Source organism: Lissotriton vulgaris, chromosome 4_1 (genome assembly GCF_964263255.1).
Source record: "Lissotriton vulgaris chromosome 4_1, aLisVul1.2, whole genome shotgun sequence".
Taxonomy (NCBI): Eukaryota; Metazoa; Chordata; class Amphibia; order Caudata; family Salamandridae; genus Lissotriton; species Lissotriton vulgaris.
In genome coordinates, this window is record NC_141691.1 from 1,630,641,338 (window position 1) to 1,630,662,644 (window position 21,307).

Sequence of the window (21,307 nt, forward strand, 5' to 3'; positions counted from 1 at the left end):
AATAAAAACCTTTCCAAAACGAGAGTTTCAGAGTGAGCCTGGGGTTTGTCTGGGGTCGATACTAGCCAGCACAGGCGGCAGCCTGACAACCTTTCCTGACGTTGGTGTGCAGGTTGCATACCTTCAGTCTGTCTTATGTCATATACCTTGGCAGGATCTACTGCTGATTTATTATTGAAGATGATTCATGCACACTTTAGTAGATTTTGAATATACTTTTGGAGTTCTGAGAACAGCTAGTATTTTAATCTGCATGTAAATAAGCTGTAAAAACAATTTCATTCATTTTTTTGAGCACATTTTGAAGCGTTTGTGACTTCTAAGATATCGAACCTACACTCAAGGTGATGTAGGATTACATTTTGTTCTTACTATATAAATATAGAAATAGCCACTGATATTAAAAAAAATTATTGTATAGACATTGAGGACAAAGCTCAGTTTAAAAAACAGTCAAATAAAAGTAGTCAACTACCAATGGGGCATTTTGTTTGTGTCTGGCCCAGTTAGAGGAAACTGTTTTAACTCAGTGCCTCTAGTCCAGGCACACGTTTTGGATCAATGGCGCAAAACTACAAAAATGCACATCTTATCAGTCAATAGAGGGAATACTAAGGGAAATATTGTCTGTTGGCCAAATACCTACTATTTTTCGTTCTACTATTGTTTTACGGGTATGCCTTCAAGCGACTGGTGATATCTTATTTTCAAGTGCCACATGGAACATGTGAGTCCACTTAGGGTCATTAGTAGGCTATACTTAGTTCCATAACTGGTCAGTAAAGTCATAGCCACCTTACAATCACTGTGATCTAAGCAAGTGTCTAGTTATCTTCATCTTGTATCTTTGTCATTCAGTTCAGTTGTGTGGAAAGTATGGGACACCCTGAAGAAACTCATCTGAATATGCCTGTCAGTGGTGGTCAGAAGACCAACCTTGTGCTCAGAGAGTTGCTCAGCCGTGAAAAGGTGCAAACCTAGTGCAGAACAACACAACTGTTTTCACACCAAAGTTACATTTAAGTGTGCAGAATTTGTGACTTGGTCTCTCAAATGACAGATCTTGATTTATAAAATCATGATATGTGTGTATTTAATGGTGCATTTGGCGCTTCTAATTGTGGAAAAGCAACCGTTAAGTGTTTTTTTTGCAGTCTTAACTGTGGATTTTAATTTTATAAATACTTATTTCTATGGGGATGCCATCAGGGTGGTGAATGCAAAGTTGGTGAACATCCACAAAGTTGCAATGGCATAAGTTTGCATTCCCCTAAAATGCTCGGCGTAGTTGTGCCTTTAGACTGAGACAAGGAAATAGTGAAGAACACCATACACTGTGAAGTGTATGAAAAGGCATTTCTTTGATGTGAAGGAAAAATGAATGTGCAGATGCATATATCCCCGCACCCTGGCACTGAGGATTGCAAGTGTAGGGTAAAAATTGGAGGCAAAGGACATTATGAAACTTATAGTTTTGCAGAAGGTATGCCAGAGGCGCTGTGAAAGTTGATCGAATATTGAATTCTAAGTTGTGAATGAATGCAACTGCCTACAACCGCACGATTTCCAAAATGTTGATGGATCTGGCCATCAGTGAATGCAGAAATGCAGCCAGGACAATAACCAAATTGTATTTGGCCTTTGATAGTCCTGTGGTTCATATATTTTTTCCCATAATTAGGAAAAAAGGGCTCCACTCAGTAAGTTGCTCCACTCTATGCCTTTGCACTACACATTAGGGGTTTGCACCCTGTAATGAGCACGCAGGTAGCAACAGATGGCAAAGGTTTTGTGGTCAACAGCACACCTTATTCCAAATCATTCTCATCAATTATTTAGATTGCACAGAGTGGGGGCTCCCCTGCTATGGCTGAGAGCTTTGCCCTCCCTGCCACCCTCAAAAGTTGAATAACGATACTAAAACAAGTTTATTATCGTTTTATTTTTTAACTTCTCCATGCTGCGTCCTGGGGGTGGAGTCATCGCGAGTAAGCCAGGAGAGAGAGTTTCTGAGCAGCACTGCTATCAGTGCGGATGTGGTTTTGGCCCCAGTCTCAGACCCAGGGCCAGACTGGGCATAGCGGGCACCGGGCATTTCCCCGGTGGGCCGCTAGGGTGGAGGGGCAGTTTTAGGCCCCTGGGGGCTGTTTTTTTTTACCGGGCCCTGCAATAATGGCCCCCGATAATGAAATCGTCCCAAACCGGCCCTTGCAAACAGCTCGGCCCAGGGTGGCCGGCCGAACAGTAGCCGGGCAGGTTTCGGGTACCAGTCTGGCCAGCGACGGCTCGTGGAGGGAGTTACGGTGGGGCAGGAGGGCGGGGAGGGGGAGGGGCAGGGCGGAGGTTGCTAAAAACCGGCATATGGATAATTGCAGGTAAGTAAACAATTTAATTAATAAAACGAATTTCGTAGTGCGCCTTGCATCGCAAAATGCAATGCAGTGCGAGCTACGAAATTCGTTTTATTAATTAAATTGTTTACTTACCTGCAATTATCCATATGCCGGTTTTTAGCAACCTCCGCCTTGCCCCTCCCCCTCCCCGCCCTCCTGCCCCACCGTAACTCCCTCCACGAGCCGTCGCTGAGTCTGGCCCTAGCTGCATTGCAGGGTTGGAGGGAGAGCAGGCAGAGGCTCCCTGTCTCCCTGGGAGCGCAAAGTCGCAGTGCTCAGGCCAAATCCTGACGCTGCTTTCTAACATGAAAGCAGGGTAGGCTGGGAGCCTCTGCTGCAGGTAGGAGAGGGCACGGAGAAGAGGATCGGGCAGCAGGCGGAAGATACGTTATTTTTATTTCTAAATGTTTATTGTCCTTTTTCCCCTCCTTCCCCCAGCTCCCCCTCATCCGTTGTCCCCCCCAGCCCCCGCCACTACGTCTGCACAGCAGCTCTCCTGATTACACAGATAAACATCACATGGTTGATAAATATACATCTCAGGTACACTGATGTTGCATTTTGCCAGTGTGGTGAATGAATTAGACACAAGCTCCTCTATGATTGAGCTGTTTTTTTACTACTGTACCTGCTTTGGGAACACTCAATCTCACATCCTACCTGTATGCTGTGGGTAACAATGGTGCATTGAAGGAGAGACTCTTCCTCAAGTACAATTGAACATAACATGTATGGCATGATAACAAGATTAAAATGCAATGTCACAGACATCCATGTAGAGATCAAACCTAATCCTGAAGAAAGACACAATCACTCACAGAAAATGCTCCTTAGCTTATGCCTTGATATGCAGGTGTAATTAACATTGAGGACGGGGGTTACACACACATAATTACATACATCTCTGAGAACCAGCCACGTTGCTTCATCGAACTATCACTTTTGCTGGAATGCATGATTTACATATCCCTATTTTCATTCCTTGAAATATTTCTTCTATTTTATAAATTGCATTCTACTTTTCAAATCTATTTATAAAGATGCAATGTTATGTCCCCAATTCAGTAGTGCTGAATGATTTCTCAAAGGGGCGAACTCACAATGCATTTGAAGGCATTTTTGGTAGCAATAAACTAGTAACGGTTTTAATGTCTCTTATAAGTAACTTACACTTTATTCAAAATAGTGAAACAAATGTATTTGAGATGTATAAATGTGTACAATATAAACCCTTTCACCGCGATGTAGAGGAGTAGATATTTTAGTCCAGACGATGGTCCTAGATGAGTTTCACAGGATTGGGTTGAAGTATACACATTTTTTAATATATTTTCCACATTTGTTTGGTCAGATACCTCACGCCTGAATGACTGAAGTGTAAGTGCCTCACAGAGTTTATGAAGTGCTCTTGAAAGTCCCGTTAATATGTGGTGGGTGACTGAAATTTAATAATTGGAAAAGTATTTTTTTTTTAAACACCTTTATATGTTTACTTAGGTTTAGACACGGCTTGCAGCCTACAACCCCCAGGAGCCGGCAGCGCAACATTCTCAAATGATCAGGCATCCATCAGATTGAAGATACACAGCCATAGTACCGACAACCCTGGGGTCCGGCGGCGAACATTACCCTGTGAAGAAGTGATAATACTGGGTATCGGAATAGCTATGCTGGAGCCGATCACAGAGTTCCTTGGCAACCATATGCTAGTACAGTGTAGGTCTTTTACTGCAAGCAGGCAGCAGAGGTGTATTTTCTAATTAGAACAACCCTCCCTAGTGTAAGGGCCCCTAAGTACAACCCTCCCTCCCTTAAGATCCTGACGCCCCTGAACTCCCCCCCCAACATCTTAACTGGTTCCCAAGTCTACGTGTTATCTTACACACTCGCTACGTGTTGCGTCTGTCCATGTAATGTACCGCTGTGTGAGTGCCCACCTCAGAATCTCATGAGTGCACTGTCCCTTACCAAGCCACTGGTGCAAGAAGTAGGAGAAACGCCACAGTCCTCACAGTGAGTGGGCGTCCCTGTAGTGCAGTGTCCTACACGCCCACGGAGTCCCTGACCAGCCTTCAAACCAAGGCATCCGGGAGCTCCCCCCTATTAGTGTGAGTGTAAGCTTGGGTGTGCATAGCACTATAATGCCTCCGCCTGTCCATCAGGTTGGGTGTCAGCAGTGCCCTCTCTGGTGCTCCTAAAGGTAGTGTATAGACCCCAGAAGTTCTTTGGATGGCTCGTGGGGGGAAGAAGTTCACTGTAATGTTCCGATTGAGTGCAGCAGTACAGCATGTCCCTAGCCCACCGTTTCTTCGTCGGAACGGGATCTCTCATCCAGCATTGTGCTACAGCCCGCCGGGCCAACAACAAGCCCATGTCTGCCAATTGTCGCATCGCCACTGGCAACACCCTGGAGTGTCCCAATAGCGCCAGGGCCGGGTCCATGGGCAGTTCACAGTCAAGTATTTCCCCCAATTCCGCCATCACCGCTTCCCAAAACTCGTGTATCCTGTAACATCCCCATGCCAAGTGGAAAAAGTCAGTGACAGGCGCATGACACCTCTCGCACTCTGGAGATAGTCTGAGACCATACCGGTGCAACCGTTCTGGAGTGTAGTACACTCTTTGCAAAAATTTAAAGTGGATCAGTCGGTGTCTTCCATTTAAGGACACTCTTCTGGTGTTCGTACAGCAGTATTTCCACATGGTGTTGTCTATGGTGATCTGTAGAACCCTCTGCCGTGCAAGCCTGGCCTTCGAGGGTTCCTGGGCCCTGTGGGAAGTAATTGCCTTGTATAAGTGTGTTGTCATTTTACGTGATTGCTCAGTTTTAATAACATGAGAAAGTTCTGAAAGCTCCGGTGGCTCCTCCATATCCGGACCCAAAATGTCCCTCAGAGCACTGCGGACTCTATGAAACTGAAATCTCTGTAGTTGCGATGTGGCATCTGCTGCCTGAGCCACCTGACCCCAAGTTCTTACCGTACCATCTATAAACAACTCACCGGCGGTCTCTATTCCCAGCCTATGCAATGATTGCACTATGCTCTTCTCCGCGATTGGCGGTAGCCACTGCATCCAATCCACTGCCATTAGAGGGGAGTAAATCAAGTTGCCCCCCCTGGCCCTCTACAACGAGTACCATGCGTGCTTCGTGGCTGTAATGGAGTCTAACACACCTATCCTACGGTCCACGGGGGTACATATCGTGGCTGGCAGCGGGAGGGGGTCAGCAAATAGCCGCTCTATCCTGACATGTGGAATGGTGTCTTCTCCGTGTAGCCACGTGTGCAAATGGGCAGCCTGCGCAACCCTGTAATAACGCTCCATGTCTGTAGCCCCCTGGCCCCCCAGCTCGTACGTGAGCGTGTGCGTGTTCCATTGTACTCTCTGTTGTTTCCCGCCCCAGGCTAGACGAACCATAAGTTTAGTCAGGTTTCTGAAGAAAGCCTTCGATAGTATGATGGGTAAAGTATTGAATAGAAAGAGGAACCGGGGTAACACCACCATCTTCATGATGGCTATTCGTCCCATCAATGATAGTGGGAGTCTGCACCACTTCTCCACGTCATCTTCGCATTTGCTAAAAGCCACACCATAGTTCTCATGGAACAACACCTCTGAGTCCGAGTGGATCATTATTCCTAGATAGCGCACTAAATCTGTAGACCAATGCAACGGATATTCCATCTCGAAGTGGCATGTCACCGGAGTCAACAGGAACACTACCGACTTGTCCCAGTTAATCTTAAGTCCGGAAAGTGCCCCAAAGCGGACCACCTCCCACAGCACTGAAGTCAGGTTTGCCTCCGGGCTGCGGACATAAAGAAGTGCATCGTCAGCATAGGTTGAGATTACAATTTCATATGTCGGGAAGCTAACTCCCCTTTGCCAATGATACTCCTGTAGTGCACAAGCCAGTGGCTCCGCGACCAGCGCATACAGCAATGGGGAAAGAGGGCAGCCCTGCCTAGTGCCCCTGCTAATTTCAAATGGGTCAGATACTCGATCGCCTAGGCGCAGTCTGGCCAGCGGCTTCCAGTATAATGCTCCGATCATCTGCAAGAACGGTTCCCCAAGTCCCAGCCGTCGCAAGACCCTCAGCATAAAAGGCCACTCCACGGAATCGAAGGCCTTCTCCATGTCTAGAAAGATGGCAACAGCTTTCGTGTCTTGCCTAACGTGTTGAATGGTCCCCAGTACCGTGCGAATGTTGTAGGCCAGGTTCCTACCTGGTTTAAAGCTGGACTGCCCCGGAGCTACTGTTTCTGGGGCTAATAAAGCAAGTTGTGTTGCTAGAACCTTAGCGTACAACTTCGCATCCACATTCAGTAGAGATAATGGTCTGTACGAGCTACAGTCACTAGGGGGCTTTCCGGGTTTTAGAATGGTGACTATTAAGGCCTCTCTCATACACTGTGGCATGCATCCCTCCTCACACACCTCATCAAAGAGGGAGGAGAGTTGCAGGATTAGTTTATCTTTAAATGCCTTATAAAACCCCACTGTCAATCCATCCGCCACGGGGCACTGTGTTTGCGCATGCTAGCCAACGCTTCCGATATCTCGTCCTCCTGTATGGGGGACATTAAAAACTCCCGATCCGATTGTGTTCAGAACGGCATTTGTATATGTTCTAGGTAATCATCCATGTCTGCCTCTAGGTTGTCGGTTTTAGAAGTGTACAGACCCGAGTAGAAGTCTCAGAACTCACTCAAGATCTCATCATCTGACGTGACAACGTCCCCAGCAGCCGTTACGAGTTCAGTCAATTTCGGGGCCCTCTTGTTGTTGCGTAACAGTTTAGCTAAGAGAGAGCTTGGACGCTCGCTCTCTCCATAAGTTCGTGCTGTCGCGTATTTACCCATATGGCGAAATTCTCTGTCCGCCTCCTCTTAAAGTCAGAGATAAGGGATTTGATCTGGGCCTCTATTGCGGGGTCCGAGTCCGACAGCTGATGTTTCTCCAGATTAATCAGTTGTGTTTCCAGGTATCTCAAGCGTTGACGTATAGCCTTTTGAACACTTGAGTGTTTGGCCATAGCCACCCCTCGTATGAATACCTTAAACGCGTCCCACACTGTTTGAAAGCTATCAACGGACCCAATGTTTTTCTCAAAGAAGAGATCCATTTCCGCTGCCAGTTCCCCTCTAAAGGCGTTGTCAAGCAATGAGTACGGGGGGAATCGCCGGGTGAAGGGAGGGATCCTACTTACCGGCGTCTCCAAGACCAGCAGAATTGGCGAGCGATCAGAGAGGGTACGTGCTAAAACCGTACAGGACAATATGTGACTAGAGACAGAATAGGAGGCCAGCCAATAATCAATCCTGGTGTGAATGTCGTGGTATGCCTAATAATGTGTGTAACCTCCCCTAGTGGTGTTTCTCCCTCTCCACACATCTATTAAATCCAACGTCAATAACTCGGCCTGAAGTGCCACTGCTGCCGCAGATGGTCTACGCTGTGGACCCGCAGACCTATCTAACTCCGGATCCATCACCAGGTTGAAGTCGCCCTCCCCAAAGTATCTGCGCGTTGGAGAATTCTCGACAGCATCGTGCTAGCTTTTCATAAAAGTCTGGGGAGTCGTAGTTTGGTCCATACACGTTAACCACGAGCAAATCATGTCCCTTCCCAATGCATCTAGATATGAGGTACCTACCCTCTGGGTCTGCCTGTACTAGTTTCAAGTCCAACTTAGATCTCGGATTCACCCATGTAAGGACTCCCCTAGAGTGTGTTGTAAACCCCGATACCGTGGTGTTGCCTGCCAAGCTCCTATTTTGTAGCATTGTGCTAGTAACAGGGAGATGTGTTTCCTGAATTAGAGCTAGGTCAATGTGGTGTCTCTGCAAATAGTGTAACACCTTCCTCAATTTCCTATGATCTTTCAACCCTCTGACATTCCAGGTTAGGGCCCTAAGGGTTACCTTGGATTCTCCAGTGTGCGCTCCAGCAGTGCTAGTCATCTGAGCCATTGGATTGGACCACAGTAGCGAGTTATCCCAGCGTAGCATTCATACTTTTTGCCAACTTGAGGAACCAGCGTCAATTCTTCGAACTTAAACTCCCATTCCCCTGCCCACAACCCCCCCACCCACAGCAGACCCACCCCAACCTGGTCCAACTGAAGTCTAGCACCCTCCCCTCTCCCCAGCATCAATACCTCAACATTGAACACCAACGTCACAAGTGTGCTTAATGTGCGGGGGCCTAGGTAGCCTGGAGCCATAGTCTCTGCCAAAGTCTTAGAACAATTGAGTAGCCCTCCACCCACCCCGCCATGCACATTGTTTGTGAATAGAGTAACATGTTCCTAACCAAAAGATTGTCTGTTGTATTCCCCGCCGCTTCCTCCCCAGCGCAGATCTCTGCCTAATCAGAGTCTCCAGTTCAGTGTGTATCAGCGCACTAAGCCCAAAAGTCAAACTCGTGAGATAGATTGTAGGAAAACCGGGGACCAGCGGTGTACAGTTGTGCATCAAGTTCATCTATCTTCCCCACACACCTCCGGCTCCCCAAACCACTTATCTGAATAGTCTGTATTCTCCGTAGGCCGGGTAGACTGTCCTCGTTGCCCCTCCGGAGGGAGCCCTCAAAGATCTCCCCAAAGTCACACAGCACGGACGTGCAGCCAGCGCCTTGGCAGCCAAGTAAATCAGTCTTGGTCGTCCAGTTGACTGTCGCCCCCCTCAGCCTCAGGAGTCTCTTCATTGTTCGAGTCCTGTTCCCTCGACCAGCGCTTCATAGCTTGTTGCAATGCCTTGGGGTCCGTGAATATATGCGAGTGTCCACGTCTGTTAACATGCAGTTTGACTGGGTACAGCAGTGCGTAGTCCAGACCCATCTCTCTGTGGCGCTTTTTGCGCGGGATGAATTGTTTGCGCTCTTCCTGCACCTTCGCAGTGAAATCTGGGTACAGCGATATGGTGGAACCTTCATATTGTAACTGTTGTTTGGTCCTCGCCAATCTGAGCGCATTGTCTCTGTCTCTATAGTTAAGTAGCTTCGCTATTATGGGGCGAGGAGGCGCCCCGGGTTTTGGGCGTGGGGCCAGCGACCTATGGGCTCTCTCCACCGTGAACATGGCAGAGAACACTCCCTCTCCCAGAAGCGTTATGAGTAGCTTTTCCACGAAACTCTCCATTGGGCCCGTCTGTGTGCTTTCCGGAAGGCCCGTGATGCGGAGGTTACACCGTCTTGACCGCGCCTCCAAATCCTCAGTTTTGTCCTGTAGGACCTGCATCATTCTCTCCATTTTTTTATTCGTCGTGTCTAGGTCTGTTTGCGCCTCTTCAACTTCGGTCATCCTCCTCTCGGTCATATCATGACGCTCAGCATGCTTATCTAACCGTTCCGCCATACGGTCCATTCTGTATGACATAGCGTCCATTTTGGTACCCAGTGCGGAGATGCTGGTCTGTAGACTTTGCTCCATAGAGAGCAGCATGGCCTTAATGTCTGAGTTAGTACCCTGAACCTCCTCAGAGCGCGGTGTCGACCCTTCTTCTGTTTGTGGGCTCTGCTGCAGTAACCGTTTCTGTGCGAAGGGCAGCTTGCTTTGAGTTCGATCACCTTTGCCCATCTTGCGGTTGACAGCACACAATTCTCGCGGGGAATCCTGTGTTCCTTTTGTTACACTGTCGTGCATGCAGCCATTTCCCCCTGCACTTCGGAGTTTTTCATTGCGCTTCAAGCTGTGCCACTACAGCGTCTCTCAGAGTGCCGGAGGGGTACAATGCCTATCTCTCCCGTCCCCTCCTGCAGTTGCTGCCGCGCCACAGGATCTAGGAGAATCGCTAGACCAAGACAGCTATGGCGTGAGCCACTTATCCGGAATTGTCTCTCAAATGGCCTCACCGAGGCTTCCTCTAGCGGCAGCCAGCAGCTGAGTGAATTCCCAGCAGGGGGGACCCAATGGGTGCCCACTCCCCGAACGTCACTGTGTTACCCAGTACGGGGGAACACCACATGCCAGGCGCAACTCCGCTCTCTACCCCGAGAGTGCGATGCTCCACAAGCTCAAGTCAAAAAGGCGCGCAACCTGTAGGAGCGAAGACCTGTCGTCTTACTTGACTATTGCCGGGATGGATGTCGTCCGGATCTTCTTCTGATTTATTCTGTCCTCCAAGCAGTCACCGGGACAACAGCAACCAGACTCCCTCTGGTCTGATGCCCACAATGGTGTCAGGGGCACACTCCACTTGCCGGTAAACAGGGGCGGATGTGGGTACTGCTTCGGGGTGCCGGCACCGAGGAAACGTGGTGTGCCGAGCCTCCTTCCCCGTCGCCGCACACTCGGTGAGTACCGCACTTAAGAGCAGGGTCCCGCCGGAGCCCCGGCACCGGCCTCCTCCGGCGGCCGCACGTCGCGTTACGTCGCCCAGGCACAGAGCGCACTCAAGCCCGCTGCTTCCCGGCCTACCAATGCGGGGACGCCGTCGGAACACCGCACCGTCCTGAATCCGTTTCCTCGCAGCCGCAGAGGTTCCCGCCTGACTGCTTTGTCCTGGGTGATCTGGGGAAGCAGGAATCAGTCCATAAACGTTGCTCTAACGGTGTTCCAAAAGGATAATTATATTGTGCACGGCGGAGCCGCGGTTTCAGGCGGCCATCGCGCTTGCTGGCTAGCTCCGCCCCTAGAAAAGTATTTGTTATTGAAGGAAAAAGAGAATTCAGTGTCAAAATCTTCTATGCAGCTGAACATGTGACTTCCATAATGTGCAGGGGACGCATTTACATAGGTCTATTAACAGAACATCTGCCCAAACAGTGATTGTCTCATCCAGCTTCTTTTATCATCCGCTCCTCATTTGCACAGCAATGTAAGTTGGTGGATCTGGTGACCGAAACTTTATCAGCTCCACCATTGGACACTATTAAGCTTATGGACCAGAGGCCACCCATTTTAAGGTGGCAAGATCGCACCTATTTTTGGCCATGCAATTTCTGTGCAAGATTGCCATGCAGAGTATGGCAGTGGCAGTTTAGCACAGGGAATGCTATTGATGTGCTAAGAATTTTAACATCAGGGACAGAGTCCTGGAACTCTGTCTTCATATGTTGCGTCCCCCTATTAATTTAAAAAACAGGGGACAGTAGCACAAAGGTAGTAGGCTTTCCAGTGGTGTCAGAGAGGCTGGTCTTTGGCACTGGGGGATCTCTGTAGATCACAGCGGTGGAATCCCATGGCCATAGTGAGATGGGTGAGATGAGTAGTTGGAAGTACAAGGGCTGGTGTCCCTGGTGGCAAAACTAAAAATAAATCATATTTCAAGTTCCCCTTGTTGGAATTTTGCCATTTTGGTGTCATTTTTTCATGAAATCATTCCCTGTTGTTATTCCTTGGAGTGAGATTTTTATTGTTTGGTGTTTTTGACCTTCTGTCTTCTCTGTGCCCTAGCTACTAGATGTTCAGCTCAGGTTTAAATGATTGAAACCTTCATTGAACCTAACAGGAAGTATGAATGAACAACTCCATGCTGAATTGAGAATTTAGGTTACTTTTCAGAAATGTATAACTGTCAGGGTTCAAACTTAGGTTTCGCACCTATGTCCTCCGCAAACCTCAAGTAGGTAGAAACAATCAAAAATAAGATCAACTATTTTTTTGCATCTCTGATAAAAAATGTTTTTATATCTCTGATTATCATAGCACAGTAAATTCCATTTTTTAATAGAAAACAGACTTTTTTTGCACATCAATTTCTTCATTTTTTCAAACAACGGTATAAAATATTCCTGTATTTTCATTGTTTTCACATTTATCTCCAGGGTAATCCACAACCCCTAGGTGTCTTTAGAATCTTACATATGTAGGAAGAAAGGACCGAAATTTGGCTGGGACACATTTTTTGGAAAAAAAGTTATTGAGGTTTAAGCAAATCATACACTGCACATAGACACAGAGAAACCATCCCAGTAGCAGCACTGCGTCCTGCCAAGAGTGCTTTACTATATCCTTATAGCCTTCTATAGCAGTCTATATTGTCCATTAAAAGCCTGTTTCAGTGTAAAAGACCTAAGCTGAAGGCAAAGCCTTATAACAAGGGACTCAGCCTTAAATGGTCGGTATAGCCCACTATGGTGGCCTAAACGGCTATTAGAACATTTTGCACCATGAGGGCAGAATATTCATTATGAAAAACTGTCTGGGAGGCGTAAGGGATTCACAACCACTCATACCTCTAAGAATTTGGCCTTTCAAAATTTTTGCTGTGTGTGCCTGGCTGGTATTAGCACGAGCACACATAGCAAGAGCTGTGAAAGTAGTCAACAGTCAGCCTCTTTCTATTTGGGCTTTGCCACACTACCATCATTTGGCAGAACCATGGGAGACAGGATCTGAGTAGAGTTCTCACTTCCCTCCTTCCGAAGCTCCAGTAGCACTGGGAGCAACGGGATGGGTGGGGGAGACGTACTGTGTACCCTGTTGCACCGGATCTGCCTCTTAATTTCCTCTGTCTAATACACATATTCTGGAAATGTAGGGGAAAGAGAGAGAGAGAGAGAGAGAGAGAGAGAGAGAGAGAGAGACAGGCTGTGGATTAGGGCAGGCCTCGAAAAATCAACTCGCCCACTCGCGATTGGGATTTTGCAATTGTGAGTGGGCGAGTGGATTTTTCATCAGGTTGAGCTATTTTTAGTACCTACTCCACCTTACTGGGAGTAAACCTAAGCTGGAAGAAACAGGTGTTCTGTTTATTCAGAAAGTGAATGAGCAATTAAGAAGCCTTTAGATCATGTTTTTTCTTGACACATTTGCTGACTACTCAAGGTCAGAGGTCAAATGTCAGTTTGACTTTGTACTAATTGTTGCCTTTCTATTCGTGGAAAATGGTTTTAATTTTTCTTTCACTTATTTAACACAGCTAATGGTTTTTGTCAAGTGAAGGAAAAAAATTGTAAAACAATAGGCTGTAAAATGAAATGTTTTTTTCTCCAACAACATTTAAGCTGCTTGAAAATGAATAGTACAAATATTTCAAGATATGACTGGAATTATGGAAGAACTTGTTTTAATGATTCAGAAGTGTGATGCAGACAAAGATTTAAATAGGAGCAAATAAAATCAGAATACTTAACTTGGTGATGTGCAAATGACAAATATTTGCACTTTATTTCCAAATGTTGTACACTATATAGATTTAAAAAAACATTTAAACCACGCCAGTGACAAATTCTGTGGCCATTTCATTGTAAAATCTGCTGAATGCAAATTACAGTGTGCTGCTACTTTATGCTTCAGTTAGGTATTTATTAAAACTGAGAAATATTCCTGCCCCCGCCCTGATGACAATGCAGTTAATGATATAAGAGGCAAGTCAGTGGTCATGTGTATCCTTTATGTGGATAGATTTGTATTCTATATGGAGTTGATGTTTAGTTTATTAAATCAGACAATATAGTTTTCAGCACAGCAGACATACTGAACTTGTGTATCTCACATGTGATAAAGAAGAAAATGACATCTCAGTAAATACTCAGCATACTTGCCTAGGATCAGATAATTTGAAACCATTTTATGGGTCTAGAGCATTATAATTAGGTTGAGTAGATTATTTAAGTCACTAGAACTGCAGGTCTAGTAACAATTTTAGGATTTTTCGAGGTCTGTTAGGGCATTGTAATGTTGAGAGCAGTGGGCCTATACCAGCTTTTATAGGACACTGCTGCGCCAAAGTTTCCATTGGAACGCTCAACATTCCAATCACTAATATTGTGTTTTGAACATTCTTTGAATGGGTAATTTTTAAGCGTGAGAGGCTTGGTATGTGGCTGCTTTTCTTAATCTCAATGCTCTTTTCTAAGCGGACTCTTGGGGACATAGTGTGCTCTTCAATTCATTGTGCATGCATATGTAAGTCTGTCATTACACTGGACACAACTTCTTTCATTCATGATTTTTTCCTCAGTTAAACATATTTTGTGACCATTCCTGAAAAATTCTCCTTCAATTTGTTTAAGAGGTAGTCAGTTACCAAACCCAGTTTAGTTTTTTCAAACTAAAAACCATAGCTAGAACTGTAGAAATGCACTATCAGACTGTAAATAGATCAATAAAAGAGTGCTTAAACAAACAAAACAAAATGTATAGTTATGTTGAATGAGGTTCCATATTATTTGGTTTTGTGATATGATTTTTCGTCCAGTTCCTCTATACTAAATATGAACTTTACAAAGTCTGAAGATACAACCAGTGCTGTTTGTACCATGCCAGCTTTGATCGCCGAATGCCGTGTTGCTTTAGCTCAGTGGTTGTTACATTTGCTATTTTATGGTGTCTATACTTTGAGTTGGTTGTTGTCATATATGATAGTGGCATTACGTGCAAAGGCTGTGTATTTTCTCTTGTAAACGCTTTTGTTATTTTTTAGCTGTACAAAACGAGAGGGATCGTATCAGCACAAGAAGAAGCAACCTGGAGGGCAGTGATCTACCCTCCATCAACACCCTGTCGCAAGCTGAGAGTCTGTCACGTCAGGTAGAGAATCCCTTTTTGCAAGCAGTCTTCTTTATGTTGCACTGATGATGTAATATACAGAAAAATACCGATATACTATCTCTCATTGCAATATTCCCTATCTTCCATGCCCCGCTGCTTAAAAAGCTATGTTTTGGGACCCATGTATAAACGGAATCATTTAAGACATAGTGCTGCTATCAAAATAATAATTCAAAGCAGTCCAATTGTATTTGAAAGTTCATATATTTTCTTTTTCTCCTTCCAACTCTTGATTCTTTTTTCATATGAAATTAAAACACAGCGTTTCATTCAAACATGAACTTCTTCGGGGGTGCAAAAACATATATACCGTATTTTCCGGCGTATAGGACGACCCGGCGTATAAGACGACCCCCTACTTTCATTGACAGACTGTAGGTTTAATGCTATATTCGCCGTATAAGACGACCCCCACTTCCTAACGTCCTACAGTCCACTTTCTATCTCCATGGACTGAGATCATGTGGTACTGACGCTCCTCTCCTTCCGATGAGCGTAAGAATTACGGAAGGAGAGAGAGATCAGCACACGTGGAGGAGCGCCTCGTCTGCCTGGGGGATGTGCAGCTGCAGTCTAGGTAGGGCTCACGGCGCCATTTGTTCATTTGTTTTAGTTTAAAAGTTGGGGGGATGTGCAGCTGCAGTCTAGGTAGGGCTCACGGCGCCATTTGTTTTACCATACTTTAAACCTTGCGCAGCGTTTGAGTTGCCTCTGGCTGGCGACGGGCTGTAACTGTACAAGTACGGTACCGGTAATTTATTTTCAAGACCGCCGACGGGCTGATTTTGTGTTGTTGCACAGTGCAACCATCGCCTACGTTCTTTGTTGTTGTGCTGGAGTTCCCTAAGCGCCACCATTTTCAACTGAGGAGCGGTCTGACACCTTCGGGTGAAGTCCGCGCTATGTGAAATAAACCGCCAATTTTTGTATCCGGCGTATAAGACGACCCCCGACTTCCCAGAAAATTTTAAGGGGTTAAAAGGTCGTCTTATACGCCGGAAAATACGGTAAACCCCCAAAATATGCACATATCATATACTGCAAGATTTATTATATCATTATAAAAACATTTTTTTATTGTTTTTATTTTATTTCCCCATAGTCCTTGGTGTGACAAAAATACAAAAGTATAAAGTGCTGAAGAAACAAAAGAAAATAAGAGCCACACAGATATTTGAAATAATGACATGATTCTAAGTTAAAAAAATATTCAATGACAGCAAGTGGAAAAAAAGAGGAAAAAGAATAAAAAAGTCTGATTGGAAAGTAAAGAGAAGAGATGGAGAAGGAGAGAAAAACAGCTAGATTGTGGGAGAAACGTCAAGGTGCACATGATACAATGGCAATACAAAATTAATCCCGTTGGAGGTTTACCAGATCTTTCTAAATTTGACTTGGCTAGAGCTGATTCTGACTCCTACACCTGTCTAAGTACAGCCTAGACTTCATTGGCATTTGGGATGAAAGTATTTATCCAGGCTCTTGTGATGCATAAACGGGCACATGCAATGATAATGGTGGCTAATGAGCTCTAAGGACTAGCTACCTCGCGTTTAATCCCAAGAAACATTGAATTTTTAGTGAGCAGGAAGTCACAGCCGAGGTGTAGTGTAAGGATAGAGGAAACATCCTTCCAAAATGTATTTAGCGTTGGGCAGTCAATAAACATGTGCTTTAAGTCTGCAGCAAAGAGCTGACATTTTGGGCAGTACGATGTTGCAGAGGGTTGGGGGATATTGCCGACATAGAAATAAGCTCCGGTGTGTAGTACAACATGAAGATTGTCCGGTGCTGTTGTAATTTCAAATTAACAGAGCCTACTACTCGATCTAATGTGCCCATTGCCTCCCGTATGTCCTCTACTGTTATATCAATTATTAGAAGCCAACTTAATTTTACGGAAATCTGCAGGCTATCATCACGAGCTACTGCGAGAAATTTCTGATAAGCTGTGCTGATAGTGCTTCTGCCGGGGCGCGCATATACTTCTGACAGTATTTCCAAGAGGGATGACATATCTGATAACTTCTGTCCCCATAGGAAATAGTCTCTTACTTGTAGATATTTGAAAAAGTTAACTATGCGGGAGCCCAAACTCATCTTTTAATCCAGAAAAAGATCGAAATCCCTGCCCACCATACAGTTCTCCTAATCGGTTAATGACCTTACGCTGCCAGACTCTTCTGACATGATCCTGAACTATATCGGGAAGCGTTGGATTGCCCCATAGCACCATATACTGATGCAGCGAGGGCAAAGAATATTATTTACAGATATCTTGCCAGATCCTAGTGGTATCCTTGACTATTTTGAATCTGACACACTTGTAGTAGTTAGGATCGGAGGTCTTATATATTGGGAACCTGATGAAAGTCCTGCAAGCTAGCTGGTAGAACAGTGAAGACGGACCAGCATCAAGCCCTTTAAGCAAGCTCCGGATCCACCCGAAAAAAAGCAGTACAAGAATAAAGCTTAAAGTCTGGGAGCCTAAAGCCCCCTTGTTTATAAGATAATTTGATGAACCTGAGGGCCCTCTTAGCTCATCTATACCCCCAAATAAAACTGCATATTGCGCTGTCTAAGCTTTTAAGGAAAGATTGCGGAATCAACAAAGCAATTGAGCAGTATAGATATGGACATTTCAGCAGTATATTAATTTTAATGATGACACCCCTTCCAAATATACTGACGGGAAGCCAATGCCAACTACGCAGTTTAGCTGAAACAGTTTTAAGAAGCGGCTCATAATTCAAGGTGATAACATCCTTTACTTGGCTGCTAAGATAGACACCTAGATATATAGCCATCTTTGTAACCCCTAGAGATATAGGCAGGGTATCAGGGTGAAAATTTAGGATTGTCTGAGTCTTAGCTAGGTTTAACTTATAACCTGAAAAATAACCAAAAAGCTTGGCCTCTCGAGTAATACCGGCTATAGCAGCAACAGGATTGGCATAAAAAACTACAATGTCATCTGCGTACGCACTCAGCATAAGTTCCATGCCATTGAGAAACACTGTGGAGATCCCTGCATTCTGCAATAGATGCCTTATAAAAGCATAAATATAGAGGACTGATGAGATGCTGTTCAGCTTGACTGTTGCTACTGGGTTTTTATAAAGTTTCTGTACCAAGGAGATGAACCGGGAACAGAGACCAAATATTGACATAGTAAGCCAAATTGCTTCCCAGGCTACTCTGTCATAAACCTTTTTGGGGTCAAGCATGACCATCCCTATGTGTTTGTTTAATTTACCAGATACGTCAAGGGCTGCAATAGCTGTATTAATATGGTCCGCGGTATCTCTACCAGGAACAAACCCATGCTGTTGGTCAGAGACTAGCTGATGGATGAGTGGGGCCAGGCGTGAGGCCTAAATCGTTCTAAAAAATTTGACCTCAGAGTTAATCAAAGATATTGGTTGATACAAGCCTATTTCCTCAAGCGGTTTTCCATTCTTGGGGAATACCTTTATGTCAGAAGCACTCCAAGAGGTGAGAGCATCTCCCTCAATAGTGAAGTAAGTGATTAATTCCATGAAAACAGGTGCCAGAGTATCCCTAAAATTTTTATAGAACTCAAGCGGGACAGTATCCTCACCTGCTGCCGTGCCAGAAGGTAGGGTCTTAATTGCTTCATCCACATAGGCTAGCTCTATATCTCTTTGCAATGATGCAGACTCTACAGAGTCCAGCCGTGATAGGTGGCTCTCTTGTAGGTATTCCAGAGGAGTGCGATTATTATAAGAGGCTGACTTGCAATATAGTGTAACGTAGAATATTCAAAACTGTTTGACTATATCCTGTGGTCAAGAATAGAGCAGACCACCCTCTCCTTTGATACTGGATCTAGCCTTCCTATCAGAGATTTGAATAGCCAACAGCTGACCGACCTTCTCCCCATATTCATACTGCAGCATTTTATGCTTGTGGTGGTTAGCGGCAACCTTCTCTACTAACCTCTGTTGAGCTTAGATAGTACTACTAGGAGCCGTAGGAATGCTGGCTGCTCCAGTGGGTCCCTGGCTACTATCGCATTTGCATATTGCTGATCCAGATCTTTATAGTCTAGGCAATCCTTTTCTTCCTCCTGTATTACCCGCAGATTCTGAACTAAAATAAACTGAAGGGTAACTCCCCCTGACGAAGGCTTTCATACAGTCCCATACCACCAAATAGGAGCAGTGCCTATATTGATTCCAAAACAAGCTAACAAATTTGCCAAATAGGGTAAAACTGAGACCTCATCCTTCAGGGTTATCACCAAACCACCGAAGAATTAGAGCAAGACAGAAGGAAAGGTGTGTTTTCATACAAATATTTCTTTTAGCTAATAGTGATTGGGATACTAATAATAGCAATCAATGTAGGCCATGTCACCCTGGAAAATCCTTTTGTGATCATGGTCAAAAGTTTTAAAAAAATGAAACGAAAAAGGGAGCAATATTGTGATCCTACACAAGACTCATTTTTAATAAGTTGTACTTGATTTTGGCAACTGATACCATTTCCTCATTGTTCCTGAGTTCCTTGAAAAAACAAAGAAAAGGTTTATCAATCACAGTCATTGCTCATGGTTATCTGTTACGCAAAACACTACGGCATGTTCAGGGTGCATCAACACCCAATGTAATCTTCAAAGTCCAGATTGGTCATACAACATACTGGCACCTAGTGGATAAAGTAAATAGTTTGGGTAACCCTGTACCTATGTCTAAAAAAATATACGGGTATAATTTATGCGAATATTAAACCTCTGGGGGAGATGAAAAACGTGTTTCCCTATGCATCTACCAAAGGCAGAAGTTTAACTATGTTTATTGGGAGACTACTAAAAGGGCATACCTGACGTCATTAACAAACAATAGCAAGCCCACAAATTACTGGTTCTAAACATTTCACCTCCAGTACTGCAAAATTATCAAAAACCCCAGAAACTGATTTATCACAAAACCGTTATGGTTTGACCGACCTAGATTACTGTTTCCCGCACGTTATTAACAAATACATCTTGGTGCTGATAGCATTTTCCTTCGAAGGCCACAACGTGACTCAACCATTGACAGTGAACAAGCATACCGCCTTCATAGTCAGTTAAATAATCTCACAGTTCCGTAGAAAATACTCAACATTAAAAAGCATTTCGATACAAGGCAATTGGAGTGATAGACATTTTTTCTAAAATGGCACGTACTGGGAGAGGGTTTGGGGCAAATAGAATATCCATAGAGGAAGTCCATGTAGTGCCGCACTATCATGTCAAGAGCGTCCCCCGTCCTAAGAGGGAAAGTATCTTTTGTCACCTGGAATGGAAGTGTCAAATTGCCAACAAGGGACGTAGCCAACCATACGAATGCAATGTCCATAATCATTGAAAAAGATGTTAAAAAAAACATTTTGCGGTCCCTGAGGAAATCCCAATGGAGCCTATGGACTAAGTAGCAGTGGCCAATGACTGTTTGCACTCACACAGATGTTTAAGCGGTTCCTGTCATAATGTTCATTGTTGGAATTGGCCCTTTTCGCAGGGTTCTCCCCAAACATTTAGCCTTTTGCCTCCTATTTTTTATGATCCTGTTTTTGTTGGCTATAGGATTCTGGGCACTTTACCACTGCGATCAGTGCTAAAGTGCATATGCTCTATGCATGAATTGGGATATGATTGGTTATCCATGATTGGCATATTTCATTTACTGGTACGTCCCTAGTAAAGTGCACGGTGTGTGCCAGGGCCTGTAAATCAAATGCTACTAGAGGGCTTGCAGCACTGCTTGTGCCACCCACATGAATATCTCAGACCTGCCACTGCAGTGTCCGCACACACAGTTATAAACTGCATGTGGATTGGCAAGTGCACACACTTGCTAGGCCCAAACCTTGTCTTTCCTGACATGTAAGGCACCCCTAAGTTAGGCCCAGGGTACCTCCATGGGCAGGGTGCAGAGCATGTGAAAGGTAAGACATGTACTAGTGTGTGTGATGTACAGATAGTGAAATACTGCGTATTTCGTTTGTAACTATTAAAAGGCTGTCTGTCCCATAGGCTTATCATTGGGGCTGCACTGTAACCTTTTTACCCTTTTCAATAAGGAGAAGATAGAAAAATAGCGTTTAGGCTCTCTGAACTCAGAATTTTTAACACACCTTTTGATTAAGGTGCTTTTTAAATTGAAAATGCTCCTTTAAAAATTGGGCATTTTCGTACCATTCTGTGTGCCTTTGACTGTTTGTGTATTCAGCATCTGATGTTGGATTGACAGGAGCTGGGGATGTGCATTCACTCCACACAGTCACAGGGGGGTTGAGGTGTGCCCTGCCTTGCCTGGGCGACTCATAGCTTGACTGAGTAGACCTAGTCTGCATTTATAGTAGTGGAAGGAGTTTTGCTTGCACCTGAATAGGCTGTGTCTCC

General features: G+C 44.9%; 1 protein-coding gene across 3 annotated transcripts in view; it reads left to right on the plus strand.

The window, feature by feature from the left end:
• Positions 1-21,307, plus strand: part of HNF4G (hepatocyte nuclear factor 4 gamma) — a 273,625-nt gene that overhangs the window by 151,324 nt on the left and 100,994 nt on the right. For all 3 annotated transcript variants that reach the window (XR_015309913.1, XM_086965903.1, XM_086965902.1), the window contains exon 4: positions 14,768-14,874. Coding sequence is in view for 2 of the 3 variants with exons in the window: in XM_086965903.1 (XP_086822029.1) it covers positions 14,768-14,874 (107 nt within the window). In the remaining variant the exon portion in view is untranslated. The remainder of the gene's footprint in view (positions 1-14,767; positions 14,875-21,307) is intronic.